Raw genomic sequence first — 23,186 nt, 5'->3', positions numbered from 1 at the left:
ATGATGGAACTACTCCATATCTTGTAGAGTTGGTTATACAACTCTGCATTTGTCAAAGCTCTAAAAACTAACCCTAAAAAAGGTGAATTTTCCTATAAGTTATACCTTAAAATAGGAGGAGGGGAAGTTACACAAAGAACACACTAAATATTTTTTTAAAAAAATAAAAAATAACAATTTTTTCACAGAGATGACAAGTGCTGGGGTGCTCTCCTGAAAATATGTCTTTCCTTCCCTCAGAGTGAGTCCTCCACTGAAAGCTGGTGGTGGGTGGGAGCAGCAGTAGGTGATGCAGCCACTGCTTGCTCCCTGAGAACCTGGGAGCATCAGGTCTCAACCCATGGAGCTCAAGTTACCTGCTCAGGCTGTCTCTTCCTTCCACCTTCCAGTTGGCTCCCAACAACTCCTGCTTCTTCTTCCTGTCCTGCCCCTCTTTGCAAGGCTTTGGTGCAGGCCAGGAGTGGCTACATAATTTGCAGGCCCCAGAGCAAAATAAAAATGTGAAGCCTTTTGTTCAAACATCCATAAGAAGTTCAAGATGGTCATAGCAGAGCAATGGACCCAGTGTAAGGCCCTTCTGAGCATGGGACCCTGGGTTACCACAGATGTCACACACACATAAAGCTAGTCCTGGTTTTGGCCTTTCTCCTTGGCAGCTGGAGGGACCCATCCAGTCACAGGAAATGAAATCTTCCTATGTCAGACAGAACCCTCCCCACACTTCCCTGTGTCCAAGACCAGGACCATCCTAGATGCCCTCAATTCCAAGCTGCTCCTGAGAAAATCCCCCAACCTCCCTCCTCAGAGAAACTTATCCATTAAAGAAAAGCATTACTGCCCAGCTGGTGAGGCTTAATGGTTGAGCATCAGACCCATGCACCAGGGGGTCACCGGTTCGACTCCCAGTCAGGGCACATGCCCAGGTCGTGGGCCAAATCCCCAGTGTAGAGCATGCAGGAGGCGGCCAATCGATGTTCTCTCATCATTGATGTTTCTATCTCTCTCTCCCTCTTCCTTCTTCTCTCTCTAAAATCAATAAAGAAAATTTTTTTAAAAAAATTTTAATAAAGAAAAACATTATTCATGACACTCGTTAACGAGTAATAAGGAAGACTGTATTCAAGAAGTGCTACAGGGATGGGGATTTGTAGTAGGAAACAGAGAGTGGGCACAACTCCAGATATGACAAGGAAAAGTAGAATTTATAGCCAAGGAGCAGACTGGGGGTCAGTGGTAAAAAATTACTAAGAGAAAACCTCAGGGGGTAAGGGGCATTCTGGCTAAATAGACCTCACAGGATTCTTGCTGAAGGCAGGCCAGTGATCTGACATCATCTGAGGGATGGTGGAGGATGAGGAACCAGATTAAATGATCCAGTGCGGAGGATGGGCAATTCTGGCTAAACTAAGTTAGAATTCTTGCTAGAACTGAACTATACATTCCAATATCGAGCCTAGTCAAAAAAGAGCTCTGAAGAGCCTAACCAACCCTGGTCGGTGTGGCTGAGTTGGTTGTCCTCCCTTGCACCAGAGTTGCTGGTTGGAATCCAGGTTAGGGTACATTCCTGGGTTTCAGGCTCGATACCCAGTAGGGGGCGTGCAGTAGGCAGATCAATGTTTTGCTTTCACATCAATGTTTCTCTCCCTTCCTCTTTCTCTCCCCATTCCTTTCTAAAAAAAAAAAACAAAAAAAAAAACAGAAATAGCCTAACCAACCTTTGCCACCCCCATTCCATCACTTGAAGTGGTAAGTGAGCCCACTGTCCTCTGAACTCCCATGGTACTCTCACCTCATCTCACGCGACATAGTTCACATTTGTTGTAAGAAACTGCATTCTTTTTTCTGAATCCAATATAGAGGGCTAAGCCCTGACCCACTAGGTGGTAGATTGTGCAGTCTGAATTGCCACTGTGGAGCCTGCATTTTTGGAGAAAGGATTGCTACTACAGCCCCAGCCCCCAAGCCTTAAAAGAAATTTACTCTCATGTCCCAAGACAGGCTTCCTTGTCCCCTTCAATCTATACTTGATTGCAGTATTTGCACTGTCCTTTGACTCCTGCCTGGTTGGGTCACTACATAGCCACGTATGTTGTTTCCTTCCCACACCCACAGGGAAGGGCCAAGAGCAAAGGCCATGACCACCTCAGCTTCCTCACCTGGGAACCACACCAGGGCCTGAGGGAGGCAGGAATACATTCCTGTGTAGTAAATGGCACCTGGCTCTGGAGCCCTGGAGCTTGACAAACCTGGTTCACATCTGATGCCCATGGCTGAATGAACACTCGGAGCAGGAACCTTTCCCACCAACCCCAGCTCAAACCCATGTCAGTCAGGGCAGGGGTCTGGTCTCTTGACCCTCAAGCCCCCCAGTGCTTTCTGGGGTGGGAGCCGGAGCAGCTCTAGGGATAAAAACAAGGTATGGCTCTGCCTAGGCAAGGCCTTCAGCCCAGTAGAGACAGAGGTGAATGGACAATTCCAGCAGCACAGAAAGCTGGTGGAGAGGATCTGGGGGCTGTGGGCACAGGGAGGGAAATTGACCTCTGAGTTCAGAAAGTCTTCCTTGATAAGGCAAGATATGAGCATTGAGGGGGCTCTGCCTATAGGAAGAAGGCCCAGAAGGCTGCTGGGGTCAGAAGGGGTACTACTATCAGTGATTCAGAGGGATAGACTGCCAGAGGCCTTGTGTGACAGGCTGAGGGGCACAGGGAGCAGCTGGAAGGCATGACACTATCTGAACTAATAGAAGGGACCAGGCAGAGTGAGCCCAGTGTGGGGAACTCACCACAGTTCTGAAGAATTGGCTGCCTGGCCTAGTCTGCTGGTGGAGGGTGCCTAGGAGGCCTGCCAGGGGCAGGAGGGAGGAACTGGCCTGAAGCAGTAGCCACTACAGCGACATCTGTAATTGTCTGGCCCCAGAGCTCTAGAGCCACCAAGCTGGCTTGGGGACTGGGAACTGGTTCACCAGGCAGGGATGAGATAATAGGGATCAGGTTCCCGGAGACAACCCAGGATGGCTCTCTTGAGCCCTCCCCCTACATCTGGGCCTGGTCTTGGTTTCTGGCATAGCTGCCAAGTTTTGGTACCGCCCACCCACTCCCCACTGGCAGTACTGGCCGGCCCAGCTCTCTAATTGCTGGGTGAGGAGCTGTTCTAGAGACGGTACATGGAAAAATGGACCCTGGCCATTGCAGGGCATGTGGGCACCAGCCTGACCAGCTCCAGGCCTTGGGGAGGGAGCAGCCCAGACTTTAGGCCAGCACTTAGCTGCCGGGGGTAGGGGAGGGCCTCTGAAGGGCCACTGCCCAGAAACCTTGGTTTGGAGGGGTCTGAAATGGATACTAAGTCCTGTGGGAAACAAATGCCTAAACCAGATGTTCTCTCTGCCTCCCTAGGCTGAGGGGTGGGCCTAGATGGGTCTCAGCTAGGACCAGGGGTCTGCCCTAAACACATGTTCCACAGAAGCCTGGCCAGCTAAAGGGGACAGAGCTGGGGGAAGTAATAAAGTGGAGGGAGTTATAGGAAGCAGCCCAGGAGCTCCAAACACATCCCTCAGACACACCTACCACCCACAGCACAGCTCTACATACACCTGCCACTCACAGGGCCACAGACACACCATCCCCTTGTCAGTCAACTCACACACCCCTCTCCGCCCTGAAAAGGCAGAGCACACTGGCTCACACCCTACAACCCAATCCACACCCCATGCACAGCCCCCACCTGCTGGGGCCTGAGTGGCTGCCAAGCTTGGCCAGGAGGGCTGGGCATGGCCACAGGGCGCAAACTTGGGAAATTCTGCTGAGAAGTCCTCCAAGGTTGTGCCTGCCCCATCAGGACAGGCACTGGGAGGGGGTAGAAGTCTCTTTGTGTGCTGCCTCACCTGGGGCAGAAAGATTCAAACCTGAGCCCCCATGCCCTGACAGCCTAACAGTGCCTGGCAGAGGAGAAGCCCTCATTGTGTAGCAGCAGTCACAATGATTCACCTATAAGGACGCTGAGCTTCACCACGAGGGGTAGGAAGACACCACCTGCACAGCCAGCCTGGGTTTGTGCACCAGGTCACCCATCCACGAGGGAGCAAAAGCCCAGAGGGGAAGCCAGATGTCTGAGGCAGGGGCTACCTTTCAGGATACAAATCAGCTCATATCTCACCCTGCTTAAAAATACTCCATGGTTCTCCATGCCTATGGAGAAATGTCCACATTTCTTGTAGTGGCAAAGGGCATTTACCCACTGACCCACAAGCTTTCTCTGTCTATCTCCTGCACCTTCTCAGGGCCCTATCCCTACAGAGGGAGGGATGCACTACAGCCAGACAGAAAGGTGGGAGGTGGGTTCTGGGAGGGACAGGTCCCTACAGGAGCCTCAGGGAGGTTCAACAGAAGCTGTTTTAGGCTGGCCCTAAACCTGGCAGGGGCCTGGGCATTGGAGCTCTGACTTCCCACCAAGAGAACATTTCATGTTCCAGCAATGCTTTGGGTTACTTAACCTTTTGTTTTTCTGGGATCCCTGGCATTGTTCCTTCTGAAAAATCTCACTGGTATATAAGAAAGAAATTTCAGCCCACCAGGCAGCTAAGGAACCATGTGCTGGGGCAAGGAGGAAGACTCCTCCACTTGCCAACACACATTCCCAGCAGCTGTGCACACGGGAACCAGGCTCACCATCCCACTGAGCAGGACCACAGGAGGAGCTACAGTCCAGGTCTACAGTCCCCAACCCCAACCATCCTCAATAATTCTAGACTCAGGCCAGGGAAAGGCCCACCGTATCACCCAAGGCATCCTCATAGAAAACATGGTTTTATTCTGGGGAAGGTCAATGTTCCTGTCCCAGCCTTCCTCCTTCATGCCTGCCCATCTACATCTTGGGTTCCTCATCTCCCAGTCTCCCTTTCCTAGGGCCACACCTACTCCAGGAGCAGGCTGGGCCCTGTAGGGGTACCTCTCAGCCAGGTGGGCCTGGCTCTGGCTTCTGTTGCTGGCACTCTATCCAGCCCACAGCCCCACTGGGATCTCCCCTCTCGGTGAGCCTCCCCACCCCTGGCTGGTTTCAGTGGATTCTGCCCCAGACCATGTCAGGAAGGAGCCAGCCATCTCAGGGTGGGCTTGCCCAGGCCATCTTCTGACAGTGCTTCTGCTGTCAGCTCACTCCACTGGCCTCAGATCTTGGAGGACTCAAGCTGAGGACTCCAGGGCTCAGGGGGCTCCCGCAACGCCTGCAGCTCCTGTTCTAGTGCCTGGTTGCGGCGATACATGTCCATGTAGCCCCCCTGGATCTCTCGCTGGTAGCGCAGCACCCGCTTTTTCTCCTCCTGCCAGGTCCGCCGCTCCTGCTCAAAGCGTAGCGCCTGCTCTTGGCCCCGGAGCCGCTCCTGCAGAAGCTTGGCCCGCAGCTGCTCAGCACCATCTCCAGCCTCACTGCCACCTGCCTCCCCCAGCAGCCCCCAGCTCTTGCAGTCATCAGTCTCACAACTACCTGGGGCTTCTTCCCGAGGGGCCTGCTCCTGCAGGCTCCGCACAGCCTCGCGCAGCCGGGCCAGCTCTGTGTCCTGGGCCTGGGCTTGTGCCCGGCTGCCCCGAAGCTGTGTCTTCAGACTGAAGATCTCAGCCAGCTTCTGTGCCAGCTCGGCCTGGGCCTCCCGCAGCTGCTGCTTCAGGAGGCTAATCTCTGCTGTCTTCTGGCACACCTGGAAGGGGGCACAGGATTAGCAAGAGCCAAGCAAAGCTGGGTCAGGGGGCTGGTTGGGGGACAGGCAGAGGGGGGGACTACAGAAATGGGGATGGGAGAGTTCCTGAGAGCTTAGACTCTAACCTCCCATCGTGCTTCCTCCTCTGGCTGAGTGCTGAGGTCAGCTTCTAGGGGCCGAGTCCCAGGGGCCAGGCCCTGCTGTGCCCGCAGCTCCTTATACAGGCGACGCTGCTCTTGCTGGGCCATGAACAACTGTAGCTGGAGTTTTCGTTCGCTGCGCTCAGCCTTCTGGGCCACCTCGTGCAGCCGCTCTACATATAGGCGCTTCAGCTCAGACAGCCACAGCCGCTGGCGGTCCTCCAGCACCTGCCAAGGGAAAGAGCTGCCTGATAGCTGTAACCATCATGGACCCCAATACCACAGGACCCAGGGCCCAATGCCCTTGCCACACATGTGCCCTACCCTGGGATGCCCTCCAGAGGTAAAGTGTCCCCAACATATCCCCCCAAGGAAATTTCTCCCTCTCTCTTACACAACTCCAGCAAGAACCACCAATGACCTGACATGCCACCACGTTGGGCAGGGGGAGAGGAGCCGATTCATCTCCTTCTCTCTTGTGCCCAGAGCCATGTGGATGAGTTGGCTGGGGACACTCTGTTTGCCCAGTATTGCAATGCCAAGGAAAAGAACAGGACCCCAGGGAGTGGCTGCCCTTACCTTCGTGAAGTGGTTGGCGCAATCCTCATCATTGAGGCCTCTCTTGAGATCCTCACAGGTGTCAGGCAGCATGGCCAAAACCTCCTCAGCAGTGGGGCAAGAGAACTCGTAGGGGGGTGGGGGCTCAGGCAGGCAGCTTAACACAGCCAGTGGCCCAGCCTCCTTTGGGTTCCAAGAGGCACGGTCCAGTGAGCCCCCAAGGTGGTTAATGTGGCCCAGGGAGGAACTGAAGGGGCCAGGGCCTATGTCAGTACTGCGGCTAAAGCTGCCCCCACTGGAGGAGTCAGACAGGCTGGGCTCAAGTTCGGGGCCGCCCTCGTCCAGGCTGAGGGCATGCAGCAGCTGGGCACGAGCCTGCGCCTGGCTGGCCCGGGGCCCTGGGCTCAGGGGTGGGTGGCAGGCCAGAGTATGCAGGCTGCCATTGCTCCGCCACAGCTTCTGGCCCTTGTGGGCTGCCAGGCTCTGCATGGACAGGAAGCCTTTCCCGGTGCCCACCACAGGCTTGAACACCGATGGGCGAATACGGCACTGCAGGAAGAGAGGAAAGAGATGGGCTAACTGCATTGCCCTACAATGCTCCCACAGCCCCTGGGGATCCCTTCGGACATAGGGTGCATGTCACTGGGAAGCAGTGACCAAGCCTCAGGCTAGTCCATAGCAAGACTTTCAGGTCTAAGCCCTGTCCCAGCATCGAGGTCTCCAAGAAGACCCCAAGCTCCGCATCCCACCTTCCCACCCTAGGGAGGAGTGTGGTCAGAGGTGCACCTTGTCAAAACGTCCCCGCTCAGGCAGCGAGGTCTTGCTGAAGTCACCGGCCCGAGGATGTTCCTGGTAGTAGAGGGTTGCATAGTCGACAGGCTCATTCCGAGCTGCCTGCTTGGTGGTCTTGCCATCCTTCTTGGGAAGGTGCAAGTAGCTGAGAAGCTCACGTTGGCCCAAGCCCTTCCGGAGAAGACCATCAGGCTGGCGGGAGCCTCGGGACCCAGAGAGTGCTGCCCGTAACTCTTCAGGGGAGAAGTCCTGCCGTTCCAACAGACTACCCACGCTGCCCATGGCAATGCCAGCAGGGCCTGGGGCTGTGGCCATGAAGTTTCAACAGGGTACAGACAGCTGCTTCTAGGGATTAGGGGGCTCCATCAGGGACAGGTGGGTACTTGCTGCCCACCTGCCCCTGATGCCCTAAAACCAGGTGCTTGTTCTGTGTCAGCACGCCATATGGCCCAGGCCCAGAGAGGCAGATGTAGGTATAAAGAGAATCTAGGACAGAATTCCTAGGCTGATAAGAAAAAGGGATACAGGCCCTAAAGCCAACTGCCAGGTACCCCAGCATCAGCTAGAAGCTGGTGTGTGGTGTGATTGGGGAGATAGAGATGAGGGGAAGCAATGAAACAGCAGGATAGGACCATTCCCAGGACTGAGCCAGCTGAGGACTCAGGCTGTCTGATTCTGACCTTGCTCACTCTCCTGCTAGGCTTCCCACCCAATTTGGGAGGTGGGCAGAGGGCACAGGGAACCATGGCCAGCGGCCTCAGACACTCCATTCCTTCTTTTCTTAGGATAGGGAAAACCCATTTCATCCCTCTTTCTGAAGAGAGTAAGTTCCCTAAGGGAAGCACCTGGCACGGGTGGGGCTCCACCACTTTGCGTAAGGAATATAAACAGGAAGGATCCAAGGGGAGGAAGGATGGAGAGAACAATGGCCAGTTTCCGGAACAGGTGTTCACCACGGTGGGAGGCAGGGGGAAGGAGCAGCGGGAGCCCCTGCTAGCCCTTACATACACTGCCCCTCTAGAGCCCACCACCAGGTGTGTGTGTGTGGGGGGGGGTTGGTATCCCTAAATCCTGACCCAGCGTGGAGCCAGTCAGTACGTGGGGCCTGGCTTCCTCATTTGAACAATGGCCACGAACAACTCATCACTCAGGGATGCCCAGAGAATGGGCTAAGGTAACTGGACAAAGAGCCTAGTCTGCAGCCAGGGATAACAAAGGCTGACCAGAGCAGAGCTTAGCTGGTCAGACACACAAACACTACTACTGGTGGGTGACAGAATGATCAGGCTCCCACCTGTGCTAGGACCACACAGTGGAGGGTTGGTCCTGTTCTTAGGGCCCTGATGGATCCCCTGTACTGAGCCCAGCGCTCAGCATGCCAGATGAACCAATCCCACCTTCTCTGCCTCCCACCCAGCTGCTCCCATTCCCAATTAGACTCCGCTGCAGCTCCAAGTCCCAACTTCCCCAATATGCTTCCAGGACACCCACTCCCATCCTAAACAATGGTCATTAGGAGGTTCCATCTTCCTCAACCATTTCTAGGTTTTGTGTCTGTGGAAGACAAAGCTCTCTAGGAGTAAAACGGAAGGAGGTACAGCTGTGGGCAAAAGTAACCTTCCCAACCCTTCCTTCCCAGGCCCCAGTTCAACACCTCTGGTGGTGTCACAGGCCACACAGGGTCAGGGGACTCATTCAAGTAAGGAGTCACAGGTGCTAGGCACCTATAGCAACACAGCCCTACTACACAGAGGTCTTACTGAGTCCTGTGACCTAGTTACTGTCTGTTTTTTTAGGTAAGGGCACTAGGGCTCTGAAAGGTGAAATGGTTTGCCCAAGGTCACAGAACTGGTCAGAGTGAGGACACCATGGCTGCCAAATGACCAGGATGTCATCCACAACCCAAAGAAGTGGAACTAATGCATTTGCCTCCCAATCTGACACCCCCTTGCCATGACAAGCCACTGTGTCTGAGAGGGCACTGAAATCCTGTTGGGGAGGTGGGACAACAGAAAACCTGGTCTCCTGCCCTGCCCTCACATTGTCTCCCATAGGGCACCTCCCTTCACCATGCCTCAGTTTCCCATCTCTGAAGTGGGGAAAGACTCTGCCTTCCCTGTCTTCCTTGTGGGATTACTGTGACAGTCACAGAGACAACAGAGGAAAGGTCTTGTGAAATGTAGGTCCAGTGCAAGTATGGGGGTGGGGGGTGGAGATGATGACAGACAATGGTGATAGTGAGGGTAAATATGCCTTCTTCAAGTCAAATACACACCATCTCATCCTTCACCTGAGCAGATCCTCCCTTCCTATCTCAGGGAGCAATAAATAACATCCCCTGTGCCCTACAAAGGGTCTCAGGCCTAGAGGAGAGGCATCCAAGGCCATAATAGCATGTACACCACACCCACTGCAGTCCAGTCAGTGTCACCAGCAGCAGAGGCTCCTTTATTAGAGGACACAGTGCGGACAGTCATATCCAACAGCAGACACAATCATGCTCAAGGTCACCCACACAGCAATGTATAATAATACAGAATACTCCAGCAGGAGAGACCCAGGGTCCTCCCCAGTCCAGAGGCTAGATGCAGAGGGGTGTGTGTGTGTGTGTGTGTGTGTGTGTGTGTAGGTGGTGAGGGAGGCAAGGGACCAGCTTTTCTCCACAAGTGACTGGAACAATTAGAAACAGCTATGGAGCTGGAGGAAGGGGCATAGACAGCCCCTTTCCTTTGCCTTTCTTTAAGGCGTCCACATCCCACCCCTCCCAAGTAACTTCTCTGGCTATATTATCAGCTAGTACCTTTTCCTAGAAGGGTCCCTCTGCCTTCCCCCAACACACATGTCTTCCTGTTGCTTGGAAGCCCAGGGACTGGCCTGACCAGACCAGGACAGCTATGCAGGCTGGGCTGGAGAGGATTTGGTGGGGGTGGGGAGAGAGAAAGCAGTGCCTTGTAGCCCCACTGGGGAGGGTTCAGAGCATAAAGCCAGATGCCTGGGCTTGCTTCTTTTGGGGTCCAGAGCTCTGCCCATAGCTGAAAACCTCCCACAGCCCTACAGGCTAGGTTTGGGCTGGGCCTTCTGCACAGGCCCCAGCTGGCCCCAACAGGAGAAGCCTTTACTCCTGCTCCTATCCCCCAGCCCCAAAATAATCAGCAGATTGGAAGCCCTGTACACAGAGGGGTATCTTTTTTGGACCACCCTTAGTGGAGCCAGGAGAACGAGCCTGGGGGACTGACCCAGCCATGAAGCAAAGACAAGACATCAGAGAGGCATCTCAGCATCCATTAGTGGGTGCTTTGTTGGGTCAGCCTGACACCAGGTCTACCACAGCCTCACAACACACACAGGAGGGGAGTAGTGTCACCCCCCACTTCATAAGAGGAAACTAAGGCCCAGGAGGTGAAATAATGTGCCTAAGGTCATGTTCAGCTGCACAGGAGAAAGTACACAGGCTCCCCTGGTGTAGAAGCTTGCCCTGACCCCACCATGCATCTCCTCTAGGGTGACATCCCAGAGCACCTGGGCAGGAAGCTCCCACTCCTAATTCCAATGCATCAGCTCCTCCTGAGCCCTGACCCTGAGGGGGTGGGGGGTTGTCCCACCACCTGCTGGGGAATCAGCTTTGCTGAGGGGAGTGTCTGCAGCTGCCCCTAAGGAATGGGACAGGAATGTCCCAGTTCCAAAAGAGGTGGCAGTAGATGGTGCTGAGAGGAGGCATAGGAAGAGGGCATACCCTACACCCTCTGAAACAACTGAAGAGGCAGAGCCCAATGTCCAACCCCAGCAGGAGTGATGCTTTGTCTCACTCTATAGTTTTATTTATCTCTTTCATTTCATCATCTAATCTCCACAAACGCCTCATGGGCACAGGCCGGAGAGCAGTTATTGTCACTTCATTTTACAGACAGGGAAACTGAGGCCCAGAAAGAGGAAGTAACTTGCCCAAGAACCTATAGTGACAGCCATCCCAACTCCCTGGGCAAGGTCCTCAGTACTGCATCTGGCCCCAGCCAGGGGTCACCACTGACCTCCATGGGCACACACTGCTGTGTATGTATGTCTGCTTAGCCTCCACAGCTGCTTTCCCCAAGGGTGTGTGCAACCACACTGGTTTGGATCCCCTTAGCTTGGAATTTCTCCTGCCTGCCACTGGGTTAGTTAGAAATATAGGCAGAACTGCTGCATGGGTCCTCTCAGCCCTGGAAGCTGCTAGTTCTAAAGGTGGTAGTGGAGCAGGCTGGTCAAATTTATTCAGACATGCACATACACACCCACACATAGCCAGCCCACAGAAGAGCCCTGCCCAGGAGGGCCCTGGGAGGAGGCTGATTACCCAGTCCAGGATGGCCTCCTGCTTCTGCCTCCTCCCCAGGGCAAGCAGGGAGAGGGCAGTGGCCAAGGGAGAGGTCAGAGGGACGGCCAGGCTGAGCCCTTGGTGAAAAGGAGATCCCAAACTGTTCTTGGGGGAGAGGAGTGCCTGCTGAAAGACGTGGGTCCCAGTTCTAGTTCGGTACACAGCCAGAGTCCTGATTTCGGCTGGCCCTAGGCCAGCCCTCACTTTGGCCAAAGGTTGTGACCAGAGAAACACGGTGCTCTGGCCACCACCTGGAAACATCCCGCACTGGGGGCCTTGGCGACAAGCTGGCAGCTTCTACCAGTACAGGGCAGGGAGGGGGTTGAAGGACGAAGAGGGTATTCCGGAGGGGGCGGAAATGGGGTCTTATGGGGAGGGAGGAGAAGCAAACTAGGTAGGCATCCTTACGAAATTTGGCCCTGTACGGTGTGGTGGAGGCCATCGAGCTACCTGGGGGGACGAGAGGGACCGTCTCTTCCTGGCGCCTCTCTGGGTCCTGCCCAGAGCTGCTGGTCTGGGAGATGGAGGCTGAGGTCAGGGACCCGCGCCAAGGGCGTCTGCCACACCCTAGCCGCGGCACAGGGGTCTGGAGCGCATTTGCAGGGATTGCGGAGAGCAGCATAACGTGCTGCCGGCCCCTCCAGCGGAGCGTATGGGTCGGTCCCTGATCCCGCGCCTCAGTGCCTCGGTGCCCGGAGCAGGGGACACCTGGGCGCACACCACACCCTGGCACCCCCACCCACTTCTCAGATGGAAACCTGGGCCGGGGAGGGGCTGCGGCTTGGCCAAGGTCGCCGGGAGAGATCTCTCGGCTGGCCCCATCCCCCGAGTCCAGCCCCGGCCCCTGGCGCGCCCCACTTACCATGCTGGCACCGCTCCTCACCCCTCGTGCGCTGCAGTTCCCTCGCGCGGATTTAAACCCTCCCTCCAGGGCGCCGGTCCAGCTGAGACTGCGAGCCTGGCTGGAGAGGCTGGGTGGCAGACGTGGGGAAAACGCGGGCGGGCAGGCGGGCGCCGGAGCCGGATTGACAAGGGAGGGACGCACTCAGTGGCACTAGCTTGCCTGCCCCAGAGGCGGAGAGAAAACCCGGCCTGACTCATCCGCACGCACGCCGCCAGCCCAAAGCTTGTCCCGGGCTTCCGGATGTGAGGGGTGGGGACCAGGGGCAACCCCCGCCCACTGCCAGCCAACCTGAGTCCCGCCCGGTTCCTAAGAGCCCCCTGCCGGCTGCGCCCTGAGCCGCACAGCTGGCAGCATTCCTGCTCAGACCCGGGCGGGCGGGTCTACAGTCCCGAGCGAGGCAGACGCCCCTAGAGCGCATTCCACTTGCCTCGCTCCTCCTCCTCCTCCTGTCTTCACCGGTCCCTCTCCGTTTCCAGAGAAGCTTCAGAGGAGGCTTGTTCCGTCCATCACCTCCCCGATCCTTGTCATGTTCTCTTAGGTTAAGTTTTATTATCCTTTTTTGAGGATGAGTAGATAGTACTCCTGAAAGGTGGAAAGTTTTACCCAAGGGCTTCCACTCCTTAGTGACTGAATTAGGTGGTAAGTTTTTTGTTTGTTTGTTTTTGTTTTTGCCACCAAAGCTTTCTAGGGACACCAAATCTAAATGCCTTCAAGGGGCCAAACACTTGCATGTAAGACAATAGAAGAGATGGAGACAGAAACAGAGATGGATGGATACCTAAAGGCACTCAGATTGAAAAATATTAAACAACGGTGTCTTCCTCAAAAAGGTAAATATAGAGTTATCTTCTGACCCAGCAATTACACCCGAAGAATTGAAAACAGGGACTCAAACAAGTACCTGTATACCAATGTTTGTAGGAGGACTATTCACAATAGCCAAAAGGTACACATAGTCAAAGCTGCCCATCACCTGATGAATGGATAAACACATGGTGGTATATCCATACATGAAACATTATTCAAAAGGAATGAAGTGCTGATACATGCATGCTACAAATGGATGAACCTCCAAAAAATTATGCCAAGTGAAAGAAACCAGACACAAATGGCCATATGTATGATTCCACTTATATGAAGCAGGTAAATCCACAGACAGAAAGCAGATTAGTGCCATAAACTGCTGGGAGAGGGAAATGCGAAGTGACTGCTTAAAGGGTATGGGTTTTCCTTTTGGAATGAGGAAAATGTTTTGGAACCAGATATATGTGATGGTTGCACAGCACTGTGAATGTGCTAAAAGTCATTTTCATTGTACACTTTAAAGTGGTTAATTTTATGTTATGTGAATTTTATTGATTAAAAAAATAAAGACATCATGCACTCACCCATAGACCAGAGTTGGGCTATGGGTCACCAGTTTGCCAATTTCCTGTCAACTTAAGAAACATCCAAACCTGTAGAGAATTTTTATGAATTTATTTAACCCAAAGTGACAACATATGCTGGGAAGCAAGATCTCAAATGCTCCTGGGAATAACAGTTTGGGATTTCTTTTATGCATTTGATATTAAGGAGGGAAGTAAGGAAGGTTACTTGAATGTGGAAGAAAACAAGGTGGGGATAGGATTATTGCATGTTTTTGTTTTTTTTTAATCCTCACCCAAGGACATTTTTCCATTTTTTCTTCAGATAGAGTGGGAGGGAGAGAGAGAGAGAGAGAGACAGAGAGAGAGAGAGAGAGAGAGATCGACGTGAAAGAGACACATCGAGTGGCTGCCACCCACATGACCACCCAGTGCCAGGGACAAACTGCAACCCAGGTACGCGCCCTTAGCAGGAACCAAACCTGGGTCTCTCTGGACCACAGGCTGACGCTCTAACCACTGAGCAAAACCGGCTCGGGCAGATTACTACATGTATTAAAAGAAGGGGTCTGAAAGGGAACATTTCAAAGGTGTGTTACCCTACATGCACAGAAACAATGGACAGGGATGGCTTAAGGCAAAAATAAGCCTTTTACTAAAGAAGCTATATGCCTGGAGTGTGACTACCCACCATGACCTGCCTAGTTAAGAATTTACGATCAGATCACCCTGTGAGGTTACTTTCCATAGAACCCCTTTTTTGTCCTCATTCCTTAATTGTGGAAGTGCCAGACTTCAGAGGACTTGTCTATTTAAGAAAATTCAGTAACTACTTTGGTGTCAGCCCTTGAGGAGCCCCCAGTCTGGTAGGGTTTCAAATTGTTAAAAAACAAAATTCAACTGAGTAAATTTGAAGATCTTTATTAAGCCATTCATAAATTGGGCAGCATTCCATCTAGCAACTAGAATTGTACAAAATGGAAGGATTTTTACAGGAAGAAGGGTGGGATGAAGGAGCTATTAGTGAAAGAAATGAAAAGATTATTTTTGGTTCAGGACATCTTTTCTTTGTGGGAAGAGAAAGGAAGGGTTTTTATTATATAGATTGCCTCTTCTTTCTATGGGGGATGGAGAGGATCTATGTGACATTATTTTACTGGTTCTTGACCAGGAAATTTCACAGTGGTTGATTAAGATTATGTTTCTGTGAGAGGTTATGTGGATGAAAAAGTTGTTCTATGGATAGTAACCTCATAGAATGATCTGATCACAAATTCCTAACTGGGCAGGTCATGGTAAGTAGTCACACCCCAAGCATATAACTATTTTAGTAAAAAGTTTATCTTTGCCTTAAGCCAGCCCTGTCCATTGTTTCTGTATCATTTTTGAAATGCCTCATTTCAGACCACTCCTTCTGATACATGACTGCCCTCAAGAGAGCACATAATCTTATTAACTGCCCAGTAATTTGATCTTCGCCTTGCTTTCTCTCACATCTATGTATCTTTACTTTCCTTCCTTAAACTCAAATGCATAAAAGAAACTGCAAAGACTATTTTAGGGATAATTTCTTTTTTTCCCCCCAAATATTTTATTTTATCATTATTATTTTTTAATTCTCACCCGAGGGAGGGAGAGAGAGAGAGAGAGAGAAATATCGACATGAGAGAGACACATTGACTAGTTGCCTCCCGCACGACTCAACCAGGGCCTGAACAAACCACAACCAAGGTACCAGAATGAAACCCATGACCCATTGGTCCGCGGGCTGACACTCTAACTGCTGAGCCAAACCGGCCCAGGCAAGGGATCATTTCTATAGTTTGTTACTAGAGAAGTTTCTCTGATCCGGTAGAGCACCCGAAACCAACAGGATGAGATACGGCGTTCTCTCCTGAGCATGAAGCCAGTTCTTGGTGTTACTTCGATAACTACCATTTGCCATTGATGATCATTCTTTTTCTCTCTTTTGGAAGAATGAAAGGGAGAGAATGCGATCTGAGTGGAAGGAAAAGAAAAATGAAAATGCAAATTGTTATTCTGAGGAGCATTTGAGATCTTGCTCCCCAGAATATGTTGTCAGTTTGGCTCAAATAACTTATAAAAATTCTCTACAGTTTTTTTTTTTTATTTCATATATTGATTGATTCAAGAGAGAGAGAGAGAGAGAGAGAGAGAGAGAGAGAGAGAAAGAAAGAAAGAAGAAACATCTATTTGTTGTTCTACTTATTATGCATTCATTGATTAATTCTTTTTTTTTTTTTTTAATCCTCACCCGAGGATATTTTTCCATTTTTTGTACAGATAGAGTGGGAGGGAGAGAGAGGAAGGGAGAGAGAGTGAGAAACATCGACGTGAAGGGACACATCGAGTGGCTGCCAGCCGCACGACCAACCAGGGCCGGGGACAAACTGCAACCGAAGTACGTGCCCTTAGCGGGAACCGAACCCGGGTCTCTCCGGACCGCAGGCCGACGCTCTAACCGCTGAGCCAAACTGGCCAGGGCCATTGATTAATTCTTGTATGTGTCCTGACTGGGGATCAAACCCAGAACCTTGGTGTATCAGGACAATGCTCTAACCAACTGAGCTACCCAGCCAGAGCAAGAAATTCCCTACAGATTTTAATGTTTTTTACCTCGACAGTTGAAACAGCAGTTAAATCCAGTATTAAATCTGGGTTTGGTATTTTGGATGAAAAGGGGGCCACATACCAAGTTTAACAAATTCAGGGGAGGCCTGCATAGTGGGCCTTACAAACTCAGAGACCTAAAGCAACCACATAGGATGGTCTGAAATTAAAACTCCCTAACTAAAAGCAAGTCATGATGGGTAGTCATATTCTGGATGGAAAGCTTCCTTGATAAAGGTAATTCTTTGAGTGAGCCTGCCTGTTGTCTTTTTGCAACTAAGATAACATACCTTTGGAACTGCAGACCCACTTTTTCCAGATCTCTCATGGGACAGTCTCCCACCAGAGCAGGAGAACTCTCATTGTTATCCTGTTGCCCAAATAAGCTGCCATTTTTCTAGAGCATTTTCTTAATCCAATTGCTTCCTGGCAATTATCATCAGTTTGGCTCAAATAAAGTCTTATAGAACTTTTTGTTAGGCTGGACATTCTTTTGAAAAAAATTATTTTTTTCTTTATTGATTTTTTTTTTTTTGAGAGAAAAGACGGGAAAGGGAGAGAGAACATCAATGGGCTGCCTCCTGCATGCTCCCCACTGGGGATTTGGCCCACAACCTGGGCATGTACCCTGACCGGGAATCAAACCAGTGCAGATGTCAACACTCAACCACTGAGCCACACTGGCCGGGCAGACTGGACATTCTTTTAATCACAGTATCATGGGCTTTTAGCATGAGTGACACCATTTTGGGCTTTGTGCTTTTAACAAGATAAAGGTTCAGAACAAGGACACACTTGACCTTTTGGGGGATCTGAGGAAAGGCCTCATGGGGGAAGGGGCTTTTGTCAATGTAAGAACATCCAAACCACTATAGAACTTTTATAAGAATTTATTTGAGATCTTAAAAAATGGCAATGGAGTGAATGGAAGTTCCACAGACCATCTCCCAAAACCAAACTAGAATTACAACTAAAATAAAGACAAATCATTGGGGGAAATAAAAAAAAACCAACAACTAAAAAACAGCTGGAGAGAACCCTTATAACCAGGGATAGAAAGAGGACAACAAATCGAGCCTGGTAGGAACAGCAGAGGTATGAGAGGGCAGGCTGGAAGCCCACAGACAGCGGCTGAGGGCTGTTTTAACTGTGAGCAGTCAGTCTCATAAAGGACAAGAGCACTAAATTAGCTCCAAGCACTCAACTTGGGCTCCCACAGAGGGAGGGCAGACTGGACTAGAACTGTGTGAAGTCAGGGGTTTGTGGTTCAGGAAAGAGCTAGGTAGGAGGACACTGGGAGTTTTATGCTGAATCACTCCCTCGTAGGACAGTAGCCATCTTACTCAAAGAGCCCCAGGGAGAAGCAACGGCCCCTCCCTCAAAAATTTAACATCACCAGGCCAGACCAGTGAAATGCAAATTGAAGCTATTTATAGCCAGAGACTACCAGCAAGCAATTGCCTCACCTGCTGGAAATCCTCTAACCCTATACACCTGAGGGATTTTTCATTCAGCTGAGGGCTACAACCTGAGGCTCATCAAGTAACTGAGACTAATAGCCTTCAGGCAAAAGCTAGAGGATAACTGAACCTTTGCTTGGCCTACACATCTACCCGGGAAAGTAAGACTTAACAGTGGTGTATAACGAGGGTACTCCCACACTCATCCAAACCCAGTAGAGGGAGCCACAATCAGTGGAACACTAACACCCATGGGGAAAATTTGGCAGGCTCCAAAACCCACTGAGCAAAATGGTGAACCAAAGAAATCTCAAATGAGAGAACAAAAGAATTCTATAGAAGAAGAGATAAAAGGAATGGAATTAAGCAAGATCTCAGGGGCAGAGTTCAGAGTAATGATTATGAGGTAGCTAAACAGCATGAGTAAAGATATGGAAACATTGAAAATCAACCAATTAGAAATGGAAAACCACTAAGCGGAAATAAAAAGTGACATAGCAAAAATAAGAACACATTGGAAGGAATAACCAGCAGAGTAGAGGAAGCCGAGGAGTAGATCAGTGAATTAAAAGACAGGGTAGAAAATATCACCCAGAGAACCCAAAAGAAAAACAATTAAAAAACAGGACGACAGCTAAGAGAACTGTGGGACAACATGAACCATAACAACATCTGCACCATAGGAGTTCCAGAAGAAGAAAATGAGCAAGCATTAGAGAATATATTTGAAGAAATAGTGACAGAAAACTTCCCTAACTTGGTGAAGGACAAAGGCATACAAGTTCAAGAAGCACAGAGAGCCCCAAGTAAGAAGAACCCAAAGAAGCCCACACCAAGACACATAATAATTAAAATGCCAAAAATGAAAGACAAAGAATCCTAAAGGCAGCAAGAGATAAGCAACAGATTACCTACAAAGGAACCCCCATAAGGCTATCAGCTGACTTCTCAACAGAAACACTACAAGCCAGAAGACAACGGCATGAAGTAATCAAGGTAATAAAAAACAAGGATCTGGCCCTGGCCAGTTTGGCTCAGCGGTTAGAGCGTCGGCCTGCAGTCCGGAGAGACCCGGGTTCGGTTCCCGCTAAGGGCACGTACTTCGGTTGCAGTTTGTCCCCGGCCCTGGTTGGTCGTGTGGGTGGCAGCCACTCGATGTGTCCCTTCACGTCGATGTTTCTCTCTCTCTCTCCCTTCCTCTCTCTCCCTCCCACTCTATCTGTACAAAAAATGGAAAAATATCCTCGGGTGAGGATAAAAACAACAACAACAACAAAAAAAAAACACAAGGATCTGAATCCAAGACTACTCTATTCCACAGGCTATCATTCAAAATAGAAGGTGAAATAAAGACCTTCCAAGACATAAAAAGGCTAAGGGAATATATTGGCACCAAACGAGCACTGCAAGAAATGTTAAAAGGACTGCTGAAATAAGCAGGAGAAATAGGAAGATAAACATAACCAAAATAAACAAAAATAGTAATAAATAAGTACATATCAATAATAACCTTAAATGTAAATGGATTAAGCATTCCAATAAAAAGACACAGGGTAGCCCTGGCCGGTTTGGCTCAGCGGTTAGAGCGTCGGCCTGCAGTCCCGAGAGACCCGGGTTCGGTTCCCGCTAAGGGCATGTACTTCGGTTGCAGTTTGTCCCCGGCCCTGGTTGGTCGTACGGGTGGCAGCCACTCGATGTGTCCCTTTCACATCGATGTTTCTCTCTCTCTTCCTCTCTCTCCCTCCCACTCTACCTGAACAAAAAATAGAAAAATGTCCTCAGGTGAGGATAAAAAAAAAAAAAAGACACAGGGTAGCTGAATGGATAAGAAAGCATGACTCATATATATGTTGTTTACAAGAGACCCATTTCACAACAAAAGACTCACATCGGTTGAAAGTGAAGGAATGGAAAAAAATCTTTCAACCAATTGGAAAGGGAAAAAAAGCTGGGGTAGCAATATTCATATTTGATTAAATAGACTTTATAATGAAGTCCATAACTAGAGCCAAAGAAGGCCACTACATAATATTGAAAGGATCTATCCAACGGGAGGATATAACCATGGTAAACATATATGCACCCAATATAGGAACACCAAAATACATTTTAAAACTTATAGAGGTCTTCAAAGGAGAAACTGAGAGCAATACAATCCTAGCATGGGACTTCAACACCCCACTGATATCACTGGATAAATCCTCTAGACAAAAAATTAACAAGGAAACAGAATCTAAATGATGCACTAGATCAAATGGATTTAATAAATATCTACAGAGAACTACACCTCAAAACTGTACAGTTCACATTATTCACATTATATTCACACATATATTCACATTATATAAGTAAACCTGGGACATTCTCAAAGATAGACCACATGCTAGGACACAAACTAAGTCTCTACAAGTTCAAGAAGATTGAAATCATGTCAACTATCTTCTCAGATCACAATGGCATGAAACTAGAAATCAATTCCAATAAAAATACTCAAGCCCTGGCCGGTTTGGCACAGCGGTTAGAGCGTCAGCCTGCGATCCAGAGAGACCCGGGTTTGGTTCCTGCTAAGGGCGCATACTTCGGTTGCAGTTTGTCCCCGGCCCTGGTTGGTCATGTGGGTGGCAGCCACTCGATGTGTCTCTTTCACGTTGATGTTTCTCTCTTTCTCTCTCCTCTCTCTCCCTCCCACTCTATCTGAACCAAAAATGCAAAAATGTCCTCGGGTGAGGATAAAAACACACACACACACACTCAAAAAACATTCAAACACATGGAGGCTAAATGGCATGTTATTAAACAACAAATGGGTTATAAAGGAGATCAAAGAAGAAATTTAAAATTTCCTGGAAACCAATGAAAATGAACACACAATAACACAAAATCTGTGGGATGCAACAAAAGCAGTTCTGAGAGAGAAGTTCATAGCACTACAGGCCTATCTCAAGAAAAAAGAAAAATTTCTAATAGACTATCTAATCTCACAACTTAAAGAACTAGAAAGCAAACAAAAAGAAAAACCCAGAGCAAGTAGAAGGAAAGAAATAGTAAAAGTCAGAGCAGAAATAAACAACGTAGAGACTAAAGAACAATTCAAAAGATGAATGAAACAAAGAGCTGGTTCTTTGAAAAGATAAACAAGATGGAGGGACTCTTAGCCAGACTACCAAGAAACACAGAGAGAGTACCCAAATAAACAAAATCCGAAACAAAAGAGGAGAAGTATCAACTGATACCACAGAAATACAAAGGATCGTTAACAAATACTATGAACAATTATACACCAACAAATTGGACAATCTAGGTGAAATGGACAAATTTCTAGAATCACACAGTCTCAAAAAACTGAACTGGGAAGAGATAGAAAACTTGAACAGACCAAAAACAATTATGGAAATTGAAGATATAATCAAGAAACAAAAGTTCAGGCCTGGACCATTGCACGGGAGAATTTTACCAACATTCAAAGAAGAGCTAACACCCATTCTCCTCAAACTATTTCAAAAATTTCAAGAAGAAGGATTTTATGAGGCCAGCATAATTCTAATTCCAAAACCACAAAAAAATACACTACAAAGAAAGAAAACTACAGGCCAATATCCCTGATGAACATAGATATCAAAATTCTTAACAAAATATTAGCAAATCAGATCTAGCAATACATTAAAAAAATTATTCCCCATGACCAAGTGGGATTCATCAGAGAGATGCAAGGCTAGTACAATATTTGCAAATCAATAAATGTGATACACCACATAAACAAAATGAAAGATAAACACCATATGATTATATCAATAGAAGTTGAAAAAGCATTAAACAAAATCCAGCATCCATTTCTGATAAAAACATTCAGCAATGTGGGAATAGAGGGATCATATCTCGACATCATAAAGGCCATTATATGAAAAACCTACAGCCAACATCATACTCAATGGGCAAAAACTAAAAGCATTAACCTTAAGAGCAGGAACAAGACAAGGATGCCCACTTTTGCCATTCTTATTTAACATAGTGCTGGAAGCCACAGCAATTAGACCAGAAGAAAAAATAAAAGGGATCCAAATTGGAAAGGAGGATGTGAAACTGTCATTATTTGCAGATGACATAATATGGTACATAGAAAACCCTAAAGACTCCATCAAAAATCTACTAGATTTAATGAATGAATTTGGCAAAGTAGCAGGATACAAAATTAACATCAAGAAATCGAGGACTTCCAGTCAAGATGGCGGCATAGGTAAATGCGGTATCACATCCTCCCACAACCAAATCAAAGTTACAACTAAACTACAGAACGACCATCATTCAAAACCGCCTGAAATCAAGCTGAATGGAAGTCCTACAACTACAGAATTAAAGAAGCAGCCACATCAAGACTGGTAGGAGGGTGGAGGCACCATGGGCTGGTCTCACACTCACGTGTGGCGGATAAAAATCAGGAGGATACCTTGGCTGGAAAGGTCCTCCATGAGGACTGAGGGGTCCCCGTCCCACACCCGATGCCACGCTCAGGTTTCCAGTGCCAGGAAGAGAATCCCCATAACTTCTGGCTGGAAAAACCAGTGGGAACTGAGGCTCAGGAAAGCTGATGCTGCTGGAGCCCCAGGCAGCTCCTTAAAGGGCCCGTGCACAGACTTTTCGGACTCACTCCCCCTAAGCTTGAGGGAGGCAGCACAAGGGGCACCAGAGACATACAGGGAAGAACTGAGCTGTTTGGCACTGGAGCGAGGGCTGGAGAGGGGGCTTTCTCCAGGTCAAACGTGCTGTCAGAGGCCGTTGTTCCTTTTGTGAGCCCTTCCCTGGGGCGGCAGACAGCTGCCTTATCTGGGACTCCAGCAACCTGGCTCACACTGGTAGCCCTGAGGCCCTGCCTCACCCAACTTTCAGGCCCACCCAAGCTCTTGCCAGTTGCTTAACCATAGGATTGGCCTGGCTTGGATCCTGCTTCAGGTTTTCCTAAATTCTTTCAGACAAGCAACATCTGGTCTCAGCTAGTCCCATACCTCTCATTAAGTAATACACAGAAACAAACACAGGGAGGCAGCCAAAATGAGGAGACAAAGAAACAGGTCCCAAATGAAAGAACAGAACAAAACGCCAGGAAAAGAATTAAGCAAAATGGAGATAAGCAACCTAACAGATGCTGAGTTCTAAATACTGCTTATAAGGATGCTCAATGAACTTAGTGAGAACTTCAGTGAATTTAGTGAGGGCCTCAAGAGCATAAAAAAGGACCAGTCAGAAATGATGGATGCACAGTCAGAAATGAAGGAGGCATTAACTGAAATAAAGAA

At 49.3% G+C, this 23,186-nt stretch overlaps 1 protein-coding gene and 1 non-coding gene across 4 annotated transcripts; one reads left to right on the top strand and one right to left on the bottom strand.

Moving 5' to 3' along the window:
• Nucleotides 1–4,794: 4,794 nt before the first annotated feature.
• On the bottom strand, nt 4,795–12,624 carry N4BP3 (NEDD4 binding protein 3). 3 transcript variants are annotated; one of them, XM_036240541.1, is made up of 5 exons: nt 12,396–12,624; nt 7,174–7,524; nt 6,409–6,936; nt 5,815–6,057; nt 4,795–5,689 (listed from the first exon to the last, which is right to left on the bottom strand). In XM_036240541.1, exons 2-5 carry the CDS (start codon nt 7,492–7,494, stop codon nt 5,162–5,164), a joined length of 1,620 nt encoding a protein of 539 aa, XP_036096434.1. In that variant the 5' UTR covers nt 7,495–7,524; nt 12,396–12,624; the 3' UTR covers nt 4,795–5,161. The 3 variants fall into 3 exon arrangements, with proteins under 3 accessions (XP_036096434.1, XP_036096436.1, XP_036096435.1); XM_036240543.1 differs by lacking the exon at nt 7,174–7,524; XM_036240542.1 differs by lacking the exon at nt 12,396–12,624 and having other exon boundaries at nt 7,174–7,634.
• A 2,974-nt stretch (nt 12,625–15,598) lies between these two features.
• On the top strand, nt 15,599–15,811 carry LOC118616742. The gene has a single exon (XR_004956703.1). It is a non-coding gene; the product is annotated as a small nucleolar RNA U3 (small nucleolar RNA).
• The last annotated feature ends 7,375 nt before the right edge of the window (nt 15,812–23,186 follow it).

Source organism: Molossus molossus, unplaced genomic scaffold (assembly GCF_014108415.1).
Source record: "Molossus molossus isolate mMolMol1 unplaced genomic scaffold, mMolMol1.p scaffold_m16_p_4, whole genome shotgun sequence".
Taxonomy (NCBI): domain Eukaryota; kingdom Metazoa; phylum Chordata; class Mammalia; order Chiroptera; family Molossidae; genus Molossus; species Molossus molossus.
The sequence above is the reverse complement of the archived record's forward strand: the minus strand, read 5'-3'. Positions and strand labels throughout refer to the sequence as shown.

What these genes read in the sequence shown, in the direction of transcription:
- N4BP3 (XM_036240541.1), bottom strand. Translation starts at nt 7,494, where the DNA reads ATGGCCACAGCCCCAGGCCCTGCTGGCATTGCCATGGGCAGCGTGGGT. An exon ending in AGCGGGGACGTTTTGACAAG is followed by an intron (nt 6,937 to 7,173) that starts GTGCACCTCTGA and finishes CTCTTCCTGCAG; the next exon opens with TGCCGTATTCGCCCATCGGT. An exon ending in GCGCCAACCACTTCACGAAG is followed by an intron (nt 6,058 to 6,408) that starts GTAAGGGCAGCC and finishes TTCCCTTGGCAG; the next exon opens with GTGCTGGAGGACCGCCAGCG.